The 13,994-nt window shown below is 41.8% G+C and overlaps 1 protein-coding gene across 1 annotated transcript in view; it reads left to right on the top strand.

The window, feature by feature from the left end:
• Positions 1-13,994, top strand: part of NEGR1 (neuronal growth regulator 1) — a 1,072,626-nt gene that overhangs the window by 856,990 nt on the left and 201,642 nt on the right. Inside the window, exon 6 of the mRNA XM_020993170.2 lies at positions 8,593-8,744. Within this exon, the coding sequence (XP_020848829.1) occupies positions 8,593-8,744 (152 nt within the window). The remainder of the gene's footprint in view (positions 1-8,592; positions 8,745-13,994) is intronic.

The raw sequence follows: 13,994 nt of genomic DNA, 5'->3' as shown, positions 1-13,994 counted from the left end.
GGCTCTGCTGTTTGCTGGGATTTCTTACACTGAGTCAGTATGCCTTAGCTGCCTTTGTATCCTAACATTGCCATGCAGAATTAGTGGTGGTTGGATTATGCTGTGAGAATGCATGAAAGCTGGCAGGCTGGATGTGGGTGGTTCAGGAGCAGGGGAGTGGGAGAGGCCTGGAACTCCCATCATTCTTTCCAGCTTCCTAATGAATCCCAGTGGAATGAGCCTTCAGCTCCAAGAGCCCTGGAGCCCTCAGCCACAGCAGTAAGAGGAGCTCAGTTTGGTAAATACAAATTGATGCAATGTATGCTGAACCAGGGCCCTGTTTTATAGTTCTCTAATGATGAAATTCAAGGAAATTCCTATTTACATTGCATTAGATGACCTTTGAGTTTTGGTCTAACTCTGCAGTTGGGGAAAGCTCTGGGTGGGAGCCATTAGAGAGGGGGGAAGTGAAAAAGAAAAGGCAGTTAGTGGGAGAAACCAAGGTTAAGGACTGGCAGAATATAAGCAATAGCTGGACGAGAGGGGTGAGGCTTTCAAGGGTGAATAACAGCATCTTGTCCAGCCATTTAACCATAGGGTCCAAGTGGGAAAGAAATGTTTACTGACTTATTGAAGAGAAGAAAGTGAGGAGAGAATAGAGGGGAATATCTAGGTAAGCAGGAAAGAGCTGAATGACCAGAGGAGGCCAGGGCCTCCATCATGGAGGGAAATTTCCATGCTCAAGATCTTGGAGGTAGGACGTTTTTGAGCTAGCCTGGAATGGAAGGACATTGTGATGTTAAATAATTGGGTAAAAGCTTTTATTTATTTATTTGGCCTATGAATTAACTGAAATCTTAGAATCAATGACTCCCCATAGGGTCAGGGGAGTACTGAGAAGTGAGACACTGAAAGGTGAAAAGAGTCCCCAGATTCTTATTAGAATGTTGGTATGAGGTGCCCTCATCCCTAGTGTCCCCCTAGATGGTCGTCCCTTAGGGAATTGCAGTGAAGAAGAGAACAGCTAAGAGGCGATCTAAATTCAGGAAGCAGCCTTGGTCACATTTTCCTAATGAGAAGGCATGGAAAGAACCCTGCTGAATACCTGGTCATTGGCCCGTAGATCCAAGACAGCTTTCCAAGGGATGGCCCTCCTCTGATCCCTCTGATCAAGATTCAGGGTCCGACCCCTCACCGGGATATATTGGCCTCCTGGCTACAGCATCCTGCCATCTTTAGGAGTCTGCACTCTGTAGGAGATTCAGCTGTATAAACTCTTTTCCCACCTGGATTATCTCAGAGCAGGGAATTTCTGTCTTTCTTTTCTATTTTTTTTTTCACAGTCAGAGACAGGTTTATTGTGTCACCAGTAGAAGTGAACCAGATTTTAAGAGTCAGTATATTTGATGAGGGTAAGGTTGATATTTTATACAGAAGGACTGTGGGACGATCTGGATGGGATCTAGGAGTAGCAAATAGCCTGGGGTTGTCTGGAGGTAACACAGAAAGGGGCCTGGATGGTATTAAGGAATGTCAAGGTAGCTAATTAAGTAACTGAGGTGGGCTGAGGTGGGCCAGATGCAGACAATTGAGGGAGTGAAGTGGGGGGAGAGCCACAGTGAAAAGGCAGTTAAAAGGATTATTGACTGGGATGAAGCCAGAGAGCTGGGTTCAGGAGCTTTGGGGTCCAGGTCCCAGACTCATGGTCTTTTCCTTCTCCATGTTCCCCACTCAAACAAATGTGACCCAAAATATTTTGGGGTCTCAGCTTCTGAAACTGCTTCCTGTTGTCACAGCCTCCCTGGGTCCAGGGGAGGAGTTTGACTGAAATGGAGCACAGCCTGCATCCGGGGATGTTGGGGGGGACATGGGCTGGTACCCATTAGAATCATTTACATTTGAAATACTGGGTTATCTTATCTTGCTACTTCCCCAAGCTTCCACTCTGGTTCCACTTCTTTAGGAAGATCAGATACCACTGAGAAGTAACAACAGTTTTGCAGGTAGAAATTTTCCACCTCTGGATTCAATAGTTACACAGGTGAATTTGCTAGAGACTGACCTTTACTCCAAATACAACAAAAGACTTGGGAGAACACTTAAGCGATAACTAGGCCAAATAGGTTACCTCCCTCTAAGAAAACTGATTGTACTGAAATTCTCTACCCCAAACCAAACTGAAGATGTTTCTAATTTAATTTCAGTAATTAGGAATATGGAATGACTGCACATTCAGGTCAAAACAGCAAGCCTTACACTTACGTTGTGCTTCTATATTTTACTGACCACTTGCTCTGATTATAGAAATTTGCTATGAAAGGATAAAGTAGGAACATGATTCATCAATGCCTCCTCAGGAATAGCTAGGTGAGTAACGTTCCTTTTCAAAGGAACACAGTGGGGAGACTGAGCCAGGAGGATCCCACCTTAGACAGAGCCTAAAATTGTCCTCTCAGCTTTTCCAGATGCAGACTTCCAAGTGTGTCACATTCTCTCAGAGGAGGGAATTTCAAGATGCCGTGTGCTATTTCAATAAGGATATACATTGTACCATGTTAACTAGAGGCTGTGTGGACTTATTTGTACATATTTTATAAACATGTGTGTGTATATACACACAGACACACACAGACACACACACACACACACACATGTTATGTTCCCCACTAGAGCATAAGCCTCTAGAGGGCAGGGACTATTTCATTTTTGTCTTGGCATCTCTAGCGCTTTGTATAGGACTTGACTCCGTTTTGTGGGTGCTTAATGGGTGCTTGTGATTGACTGATTAGTTATTCATACCACAAATGAATTAATGAAAGAAAGTGCATTGATTTAAGCACTTACTTATTTAAGCATTGAAGATGTGCCAAGCTCTGTACTAAGCACTGAGAATAAAAATTTAAAAACAAACAAATGATGTAAGGCAGCCCCTGCTTTCCTTGAGGTAACACTAATTAGGAGAGACAACATCGAAGGGGTCAGCCTCAGGGTAGAAGGAAAGGCCTAGAAACCCCCAGCGTACAACTTCAGTGGGATGGAAGGGCCAGAAGAACAGAAGGTACATGCAATACATCTGATATTAGTGGCTGGGGGTCTGCAGGGATCCAACCATGAGTCTTTGACCTGAGATCCATGGAGCCCAGTTTGTCTGTGGGTAGATTTCAGGAGATCCATGTATTTTTGGACGGGGGGAAAATACATCTTCACTTTCACTAAGCTTAACAGAAATTTAGCATTGCCTTCCCCTTGGCTTAGAGGCAGGGCCGATGTCCCTCCATCACACAGGAAGAATCATAGCTGTTGTTTCACATTGGTGCAGCTGAGAGAGGACCGATCTGAAAATCAGGAAAAATCTGCCTCTAGACCCGCCTCTGATCCAATGAGCTGTGAGGCCATGGGCGACCATAGTTGAGGTAATTAGCCTGTCAATGCCCCCAGACAACTTTCTAAGATGTTAAGTTACCTCTGGATTTCAATCCTAGAGCCAGTGGGAGTGTCCACACTACCTTTGGGTTCCAATTCTGGAGGCAGTGGGAGTGTCTACACTACCTCTGGGTTTCAATCCTGGAGGCAGTGGGAGTATCCACACTAGAACTTTCAACACAAATGAAATCCTAGGGTTACACATCCCTGTTGCCCTACACTTCCTCTTAAGTAATTTGACAAAAGGCTTGTTTTTTTTTTCTTTAAAATTAAAAAAAAGGCATAAATGAAGTTTTAAAAAGGCACCAGTATGATCTTATGGAGAAAAGTTCTACCACACCATCTCTTTTTAAAATCTAATTCCTGAATCCCAACCCTGCCACCTATTACCAGTGTGACCTTGGAAACACTTCTAGCTTTAAGCCTCAATTGTCTCATTTGTAAAACAAAGAAATGACCTCTGAGATCCCTTTAAACGCTAAATCTATAATCCTCTGACAAAGAATTCTCAGCTACTAAGGAAGCAGGGCCTCCTGCAGTCTTGTGGGGGATGTGAGAATGCCCTTTTTTTTCCTCCTCTTCTCTTGAGAATTTTCCCCCAGAGGCCAGCCCACCCGGGAGAGACTGTGCTTAATTTCTTCTTCGTTTTCTAGTTGCCAGTCAGACTTGGCCTTGGTGGGGGAGGCTCAATGAGGGTCTCTCTCCAGGGAGTGGCAGCCCTCCAGAGAATGTATCTGTGATATACAGACAGGCAGAATTGATTTGGGCTGTAACTATAAAACTTTTGGTGAAATGAAACTGTCATTTTTTATGCAGCAACATAAACTGATTAGTTGAAAATAAAGTCACTAATGGGATGCAGAAAGATATCCAATAATCACTATGGAAATGTAGCGTTAATGACAATAGATTTGTACTTGGAGGCAGAAAGGGAAAAGGCACATGGCTTCCTCTGCATGTTTCCCATCTGACTTTCTTGTAGCTGAGCAAGAGAACATTCAGATTACTGCTCAGGTTAAAGTTGGTTCAATGTTTATTCAAGCCAACGTTTTATTAATAAGATTAAAGTTGAGTTGGGGCCTGGATGCGCCCAAATTCTGCTTTTACATGACATGTAAGTAATTCCCAGCATAATCAAGCATGGCCGCCTATTTTAATCCTGCACTTAAGAACTTAAGAACAGTATATTTTATCGTAGATTAGATGCGAGCCACGTTACACAATGCAGTGGAGTTCAAAATGAATTCTCGGAGGAATGCCCTTTATTTGCATTTTTGGTACTTGAAAAATAAAACTATAATACTAAACCTTGGAAAATTTACAAAAAAGGAAAAAATTAAGATGCAACCCAGGCTGTGAGATTCCTTAGCCCGGCTCTAATGGGCACCTATAAAATGGACTATTACCTCCCTGGAGGAGCTTCTGTTGTAATGAGGGAGACAACATCGAATCATAGGATCACCAGTTTGAAGCTGGAAGGAACTTGACAAATTTTAAGTCAAACCCTCCCATTTTATAGATGAAGAGACTGAGGCCCAAATAAATTAAGTTACTTCTGTGAGAGATGATGTCTTAGAAGTGAAGCCTCCTCAGGGAATCAATGGTTCTTGTTAATATTTCTTGATGCTTTCAAAACCCTCCCCCACTCAGACCCTGTTTTTTTAAATGCTTAGCAGAAAGAATAAGCCCTGCCCCCAACCTGAACTGTTTTCCCTTGCAAAAGCTTTCTTGTCTTTAGGCAAACTTGTGTAACTCCCTTTGTTCTAGATTTCGGTGGAAAAGATTGTGCCCCCTTAAAGCCCAGCCAATGGGATAAGGGGAAGGGGGTTAGGGAGGAGGAGCTCGGTTAGGGCATAAGTAAGCCTTTACTTCTGTAAGGAACTTGTACTCTCCTGGCCCACAATGGCAACTAAGGGGGCACCCTTTCTCATGAGAAAGCAATAAACTCCTTTCAACTTTCAAGGCTATCTAAATCTTTGTTTTCATTTTTGAGTAAGTGGTGTCTGTCCCACACATTTCCCTTGAGGCATACAGTAAGTGTCTGAAGTGGAATTTAAAACTAGGTCTTCCTGACTCCAAGCCCAGCATACTATCCATTATACTGCACTGAATAAATAAATGTACATGTAAATGTGTATATATATGTATATGTGTATGTATGTATATATAATGTATATATATATATATATATATATATATATATATCTTCCTCCTCCTTCTCCTCTTCCTCCTTCTCTTCCTTCTTCTTCTTCTTCTTCTTCTTCTTTTTCTTCTTCTTCTCCTCCTCCTCCTCCTCCTTCTTTTTCTTATCATCACCATCATCATCATCATCATTCTGTGAGTCCCTGACTCAAGAATTTAATGAGCTAGGTCCTGCAAAGGAGACAAGAAAAGCAGACATGAGGGTGCCTGCTTTCATGGGACTTACAGTCTAGGTAAAAGTAGAAGGCTAACACACATGAAAAAGAAAATAATGCAAAACAGTATAATGAGTGGCCCATCTAAAGGAGTGATTCAATGTTAGAGCGATATTCGAAGGAGAGAGATCAATGGACAATGCGCCCACAGGGAGGGGATTGAGGAAGGGGAAGGGCCTGAGCCAGGCCCTGCAACAGAGGATAGCCTTGAAATTAAAATAGAGAGGAGGAGAGAATATCCCCAGAGAGTATGACTAAAGTTGAGGAGGCAAGAATTACGAAGAATGAAACCATATACTAATGTATTTAGAGCTTAGAGGTCATTCAGCCAGCTTTAGTTTGAGATCTGTCCTCACAAATAAGTGGAGGCCCCGAGAGCTGCTATGCCAAAGTCACATGGGTAGCGAGTTGTTAAGCCAAGATTCAAACCAGGTCAAATTAGGGAATCACAGAATTTCAGGGTTAGCAAGCACCCCAATGACCATCTAGTCTAAGTTATGTCTGAGTGAGACTCCCTGCTGAAAGCAGCTGAAAAGTGGTCACCCAGCATCCGTCTACTTGAAGACCTCCATGGAGAGGGAGACTTTCTCAGCTGAAGCTGTCCGTTATACTTCAGGATAGCTCTAGTTGTTGGATGGGCTTTGGTCTTATTTATGACGGACTCAGTTTTTCATGCCACTTTCTGACTCATTCTCACCATTTCTTCTCTACCTCAACCCATCATCTCCCTGTCTTCCCTACAAGAAACTTGGCCCCTCCTCTAGGTCCCCTGATCTGCCTTCTCTAGCCAGGGCCACTTGCTTTACAACTGCATAGGTCACCCAATCCATCTATGGCTTCCCTTTATTTGCTGTCTTCCCCAAATAGAGTGTAAGCTCCTTGAGAACAGGGACCGCCATGCTTGCTTCCATTTGTATTCCTAGTATTTAGCACAGTGACTGTGGCTGTTCAGTCATTTCAGTCTAAAGACTCTTGGTGACTGCATTGGGGGTTTTCTTGGTAACGAGATTGGAGTGGTTTGCCATTTTCTTCCCCAAGCATAGGGACCAGAGTATGATTGACACTTAATAAATAGTAGCTCTTATCTCTGTCTAGATCCTCTGCTAAATAGACAGTAATATTATATTCTTATGTGTTGAGGGTGGTAAGAAGAGCAGTCTTCCTCTATGGAAGATTTGTGTTGCTCCATTAACTCCTTTGTGCCTCTCTTGTATGTAGTTTGGTTTGTTTATATTTGTTTGCCTGTTGTCTCCCTCATTGGATTGGAAGCTCCTTGAGGGCAGCAATTGTCTTTTGCTTTTTTTGTGTCCAGTACCTCCCTAGTAGGGACTTGCTTAATAAATGCGGATTAATTGATTGATTTAAGAGACAGAGTAATAATTATAATGGTGTCACAGGGTCATAGATGGGGAGCTCAAAGGGACTTCAGAGGGCCATTTAGTTCAACCCTCTCATTTTACAGATGAGGAAACTGAGTCCTGTGGAATTATATAGTAAAAAGCAATTGGAGCCTGTCTTGTAACTAAAATCAGTGGAGGCCCTTGAATGCCATGCAAATTGGAGTTTGTATATAATCCAGTGGGAGGAAAATGGAGCTATTGTGAGTTCTTGACAAAAGCAGTAACAACATGAATGTAAGGTTTTTGGGGTTTTTTTGTTTTGTTTTGTTTTGTTTTTTTGTTTTTGGTGGAGGAATAGGGGAGGAGAAAGTCTGGCACATAGAAGCTATTTAATAAGTGCTTGTTTCCTTGTATTAAACATTGTCTAGCCGAATTTATAGATAGAATAGAATTCAGAGATTATCAGGCATATCCCTTCGTTGAACACTCATGGTGAATAAAGTAATGTATTTTGAATTGCCAAAGGCCATAAAAGTAGGATGAGACAGGATTCAAACCCCAGATCCAGGACTCCAAATCTTTGGCTCTTGACATGGTAACATGTTATCTTAAATGAGAACAGCCCAAGGATGTCATTTAGGATTGGCATTAGAGATAGAGCTGACCCTAGCCAAGCCTTGAGTAACCTTGCCTAGAAATTCCCTTTCTCTCTGTGACTCCCTGGCGGGAAACCCATAACTGTACTTTCTTATTTCTATTGACTTCAATGGAAAATATGTAATTTTCATTGGTGTTCAGCTTTCTTAAAAACTAAATAATGCTTTGTTGAGATGCAATACTATCTGAGCAAAGTTTATTTCAAAATGTTAGTTTAATGAACAGATAAATTCATGAATCTATTACACAGCTATGAATCTATCTGCTCCCCCCCCCCCGTCTATAAAGGTAACCAGGTGGCACATTGAATATAATGTTGGGCCTGGAGTCAGGAAGACCTGAGTTCAAATGTGGCCTCAGACACTTACTAGCTGTGTAACCTCTGTTTGCCTTGGTTACCCCACTGTAAAATTGTAATATTAATAGCACCTACCTCCCAGGGTTGTTTAGAATCAAATGAGATAATATTTGTAAAACTCTTAGCATAGTGCCTGGCACACAGTAGGTCCTGCATAAATGCTTGACTATGTCCACGCGCTCCCAGTAAACTCCTTAAGGATAGGGCCTGTTTTTCTCTCCTTTGCTTTTTTTTTTTAAGTCAAAAGAACTCTGCTCTGTAGGTAGTAGACCTTTAAATAGATGTTTGTGAAGTTGAATTGAATTTAAATGGATTAAATTGATAGACTATTATTTTGTTACCATAGCAACACTGTCCTAGAATAGCTCAAATGGTATATAAAGCATAGATTGATGTAGGGTTTGCTGTTGTCTTCCAGGCTCTTCAATGGTCAGCAAGGAATCATCATCCAGAACTTTAGTACAAGATCCATCCTCACCGTCACCAATGTCACACAGGAGCACTTTGGGAACTATACGTGTGTGGCTGCCAACAAGCTAGGCACAACCAATGCCAGCTTGCCTCTTAACCGTAAGTCACATCAGCATGCCATCTGTGCCCTTTCACACGGTTCGATTTATCTATTTCCATGGTGGAGGGACAAAGCATGAAGACTGAATGCTGGTCCTTTGTGAGCTTCTTACCCAGGGTACGTGATGGGGGGGCCTCATTTTTGACACATAACTCTCCTTGCCCAAAAAGGAGCTGAGCTCTGAGGAATGTGTGATTCCTGCAGAGTTGAGATGTTGATATTTAGGAAAATGTTTGACTGCTTAGGAAGGAAAAAGAATATCAATGAAGCCAGAACTGAATTCTACCTTCAGATTCAATATGGCTGACATGGGGTTCATTTCTGATACTTAGGTTAGTGCGCATGGGATTTTCTGCTGGTTGTTTTCTTTCAGAGTTGTCTTGGAATAGTCTATATTTAACATATGGTATAAGCAGCAAGGTATAAAACAGCTGCTCCTGGACCAAGCATGGACTTCGTGTGGAAGCCCCTTTATTGATCCTTTTTTTGGAAACAAAAGCTGAATTTTATTAATATGTTACCAACACAGATGTGAAAAATCTCAGAGCTTTGGAAGTAAGCGAAGAAGGATAAACTTAAGGAGAAGTCAAAGACTGAAGGGTTAGGATTGATTTGGGCATCTTTTTTTCAAAGTTGCTTCTCAACATGATGTCATAGTCAGAAAACAGAGCTGAACTGGAGATTGAGTTTTTCTCCAAAGGCCTAAAAGGCATTTTTGCAAAAATATTTTTCATGTGCCAGACTAATCAGGAGCCACCTTTGTCTTCCATGATAGGTTATATGTTGTCATGATACTGTTTTCTGGTGAGTCGGTTTTGCAGTCTTGAGCCAGCTAATTGTATTTATGAATATAATGTGGATATCTGTGTGTTCATCACAGCCTTAAATGAGCACAGCAGTCTCGTTAAGTAGAGGGGAAAAGGTGGGATCCACTAGATTCCTCCTACTTAATATGAGAATAATCCAAAACATTACTTGACTTCTCCAGATTGAATTGCCATAATTTCTAGTTTCTGTACCTCTGATTTCAAAGAACAGAACGGGCCTTGCTAGCTTAGGCCCATGCACCTTTTTCATGGCTCTGCCTCCATTGCTAAGTGAAAAGTTCTATGATTTAGAGTGCTGATTGAGTATTGGTTAATATTTCTTATTACCACACTCAGCAGAAAGGCAGCATGGCATAGTGGATAGAGTCAGACCTTGGAATTAGGAAGACCTGGATTCAAGTCCTGCTTCTGACTCATATTGGCTGGTGATCCAGGGAAAATCATTTAACTTCTCAGGCCCTGGGGTAGCTCTCTAAGATTATGAGTAGTAGCCAAGATGCTAATCTGCATAGGTGGAGGGAGTTTCCACAATGGGAGTTCCCCTCACTGATAAAAATCAGAGGCCCAGACCTACCCCAAAATAAACTCTGAAACAGTTAGGCTTTTTTTTTATCCCTAAACCACATTATAATTCAGGTTTTCTCAGGGAGGGGAAGACTTATTTTATATAATTATTGATTGTACAAAGCACCTAATATTGGAAAGCAACAGGTCTCAACTTAAGATACATATGAATGCTGGGTGGAAACAAATTATTAATATTGTAAGATGAATAGATCAGAAAACATAAGTATTGGAACATTTAATACACTGAACCATCTGAAATTTCAAATCACTATTTCTAATAAAAGAGTAGGATTAAATCATATCAATTAGCAACAAAGTTCATGATATGGACCTCATTTGGATTTCCATTTAAACCACTAGCATTTTAACATTATGATCAGGGAGTAATCCACTGGGAAAGACTCCTGGAAGAAAAGTGTTTTATTGTTGTTGTTTTTTTCCTCTTTATCCTTTGAGTGGCCACGCTTGGGTAGATATCAATATGCCAGCTTAGTTTCTTTATTTCACTAGAGATCGCTGAAATCTCAAATGTGGACTCCTCGGTGTTGTGTCCTCAGTACATTACCTTAGCTGTCACGTGTGTGTGTGTGTGTGTGTGTGTGTGTGTGTGTGTGTGTGTGTGTTTATATGACTTCTGGACAGGTAGGTTAAACAATTATAGAACTGCAAATCCATCAATATGATGGAAAATGGGAACTTGTGATATGCAATATGCTCACAGTTTCCTTGAAAGATTGGTAATTAGCTGCTTTAGCATGGCTGTCTGGAAATGGAATCTCTGCAGACATGAGAGCACAATAGTCCCTTTCTTGGGTGCCATCAATTTTGCCACAATATGCTTTCTGCTGCTATCAAGACAGGGAAAGCCTTTATTGAAAGTCTCTAAGAGGAAAACTGCAGAAATCATTTAAATGGGAATGAGTAAGAAAAGGGGAGTGGTATCACATTGTGGGAGGCAACACTTTCTACTAGTGTGGATGCAAAGAGGAGGCTCAAGTCAAAGCAATTCCACAAACATTTATTAAATATGCATTTGGTGCCAGATGACATTGGTTCAAATCCCAACTCAGCTATCCATCACCTATATGGCCATTTGTCTTCCATGATAAGTTAGACACCTAAGGCAAGTAAGAGACCTGGGTAGAGTTCCTGATACAAAATAGTTGCTAAATAATTGTCCCTTGAGTGACTGATTGATTCTTTCCAGCCTTCAGTTTTGGTTCTGGAGGGTCACATAAGTGGCAATGACAAGTCAACTCAACAGACATTTATTGATTAAGCGCTTCCTATGGGACAGGCATGATGATGGGCACTTGGGATACAAAGACAAACATGATTTCTGCTTTCAAATAGCCTTTGCCATAATGGAAGAAAAGAACATGATCAGGACACCATGGTGGCATAAAAAGAAGGTTGTATTTGCATCCAGAAGACCTTAATTCAAATTCCAGTTCTGCCATTTGTGACCTTTCTGGCCATGGACAGGTTGCCTAATTTTTCTTGGTGGACCTCATTTTCCTCATCTGTTAGATGAGGGCATCAGGCCACGTCCCACTCTAGCTGTATGACACTATGGTCCTATGGCTGGTTGGCCCCTTGGCTTCCTGTTAAGGTGAACTCTATCATCTTATAATCTAAAAGCCTTTGTTTTGGACTCTTAGAAATATGGCTTTGAATTCCCTCACGAGAAGTTTACATGCTAATGACTGAGTCAACCACTTGGCCATCAGTTTCTTCATCCATAAAACAAGGAAGTTGGGCCATATTATCCCTAAGGTCTCTTCTTGCCCTCTATCTTAGGGACTGTTTCATTCTTGGGATCTCTAGCTGCATGCCCATTCCAGAGCTGGGCACACTGACTGATTGACTGGTTTACCCTGTGGGCTGCCCACCATCTAGCCCTTTCAAGGCAGACATGTGTGGTTCCCTTTCTGCCTTTGTATCCTCCAGTGACAAGTGCAAGGACTAGAACATAGCAGCAGTTTAATAACAAACACCAGGTGAACTCAGATTGAATTATATTCTCAGAAATCTCAGTCTAAGTGCAAATGGCCTAACTTTGGCAACCAGCTTAGAAAACGTTGGAGGTAAAGCAGCTCAGACTGTGACAGGGGCAAGTCTGCTGTACTAGGAGAAACCTCTGCCTGACACCCATCTTCACCCATTCCTCTGTTCTTCACCTATCGCCTAAAGACAGGTGTCTACCTTATCTCATCTTAGAGTATCCTCTTCCGTCTCCATCTGTAGGTGCCCAGCACTAGACAACTCGGGTAGGCAGTTGCCACTAAGACCTTAGTAAATATTGCTACTGATAACTCATCATATGTCTGTGCCTTGCAGATAGGGACCATGTCTTCTACTTGCCAGCATCTCCTGCACATAGCCTTGTTTTTGGACTTCGGTTATTAGTACAGTAAGGACCCAATAGATATGTATTAGTTGACTAACAATAGTTTTCTAAGCATTTCAGCCCCGGAGAATTAATTCTGCTTTGGACTATTGGAATAACAACATTTGAATCAGACACTGCCTCGAGTCTCTCCCCACTTCTTTCTGCCCTCCCCAGAGCTGCCAAAGTGTTTTTCTTGAAGCGTAGGTGCTCAATAAACTCCAGTGTTTCCCTCTTATTTCCAGGTTGAAACATAAAGTTAAGAATTAGGACCTGGAGGCTCTTAGTATTTGGAATTAATAGCTCTTAGTGGCTTGGCTTACTGGCCTCTCTTTCCAGTCTTAGACACGTTACTCCTCAGCACGCCTGCTACAATCTGGCCAAGGACTCCTTGCTGTTCCGCTATCTCCATCTAGGTGTTTTCATATTGGTTGTCCTCCCAGGTCTCAGACACTGTCCCTCCTAACTCTCAGAATCCCCAGACTCCTTTGCGACAGTTTGCGTGCCATCGCGCACCCACAGGAGACCTTTCCTAGTACTTCTGACTCCAAGTACCTTGCCTTCTAAGGACACCTTCCATCTACTCTGTGTTGATCTCATATGTTCTGACTGGTGCTTTCGCTGTCTACCTCATTAGAATGTAAGTTTCTCAAGGCAGGGATTATATTTACTTTTTCTTTGTATTCCTGGGCTTAGCACAAACCCTGGCAAATAGCAAGTGTTCAATAAAAGGAAACCAATTATATTGAAATAAAATTATATATATATATATACATATATATATGTATGTATGTATGTGTGTATGTATGTGTGTATACATATGTGTGTGTCTCTGTGTGTACATATATATACATATACATATATATGTATATGTATGTATGTGTGTGTGTGTGTATGTGTGTGTGTGTGTGTGTGTGTGTGTATGATTTCTAGAGCCTACATTAAGAACCCTTGCCCCAAAGATAGCCCAGGTTGATCCCCAAATCCAGTTGTATCATCTGCATCACCAAGAATCTGAATGATAGGATGATGAGTTGGATTTTGCAATGGACCATTTGGAACATACATCTGGCTTTATAACTAATCTTTACGATGTGCTCTAAGCTCCTGGTGTAGCCCAGCCATGCATGCCATTCTCATATGATTGTTGATCCTCACATTCAAATTGAACTATGGGTAGCATGCACTTTGGGCACAGCATTTTCCTTTGCTATTTTCCCTGGACCATGAGTCAAATATAAAGATACCACATCAAGAGTTCACAAGACGCTATGGTTGTCTGCTGTCTCTCAATCTCTCCAGCTGCAGTTAGGAAGCTGGAGTTCCGTGGCTATTACTAGCCAGAGTGTTGGCTTGTAGTCAGGAAAAACTGGGATCAAATCCTGCCTCTATACTTTCTAGCTGTGTGACCTTGGCTGGATGGCCTGAACCTCTCTGGGCTGCTGTTCAATCAATCATATCACTAT

This window comes from Phascolarctos cinereus, unplaced genomic scaffold (assembly GCF_003287225.1).
Source record: "Phascolarctos cinereus isolate Bilbo 61053 unplaced genomic scaffold, phaCin_HiC Scaffold_5;HRSCAF=322, whole genome shotgun sequence".
Taxonomy (NCBI): domain Eukaryota; kingdom Metazoa; phylum Chordata; class Mammalia; order Diprotodontia; family Phascolarctidae; genus Phascolarctos; species Phascolarctos cinereus.
This window is presented reverse-complemented; position numbering and strand designations above follow the sequence as displayed.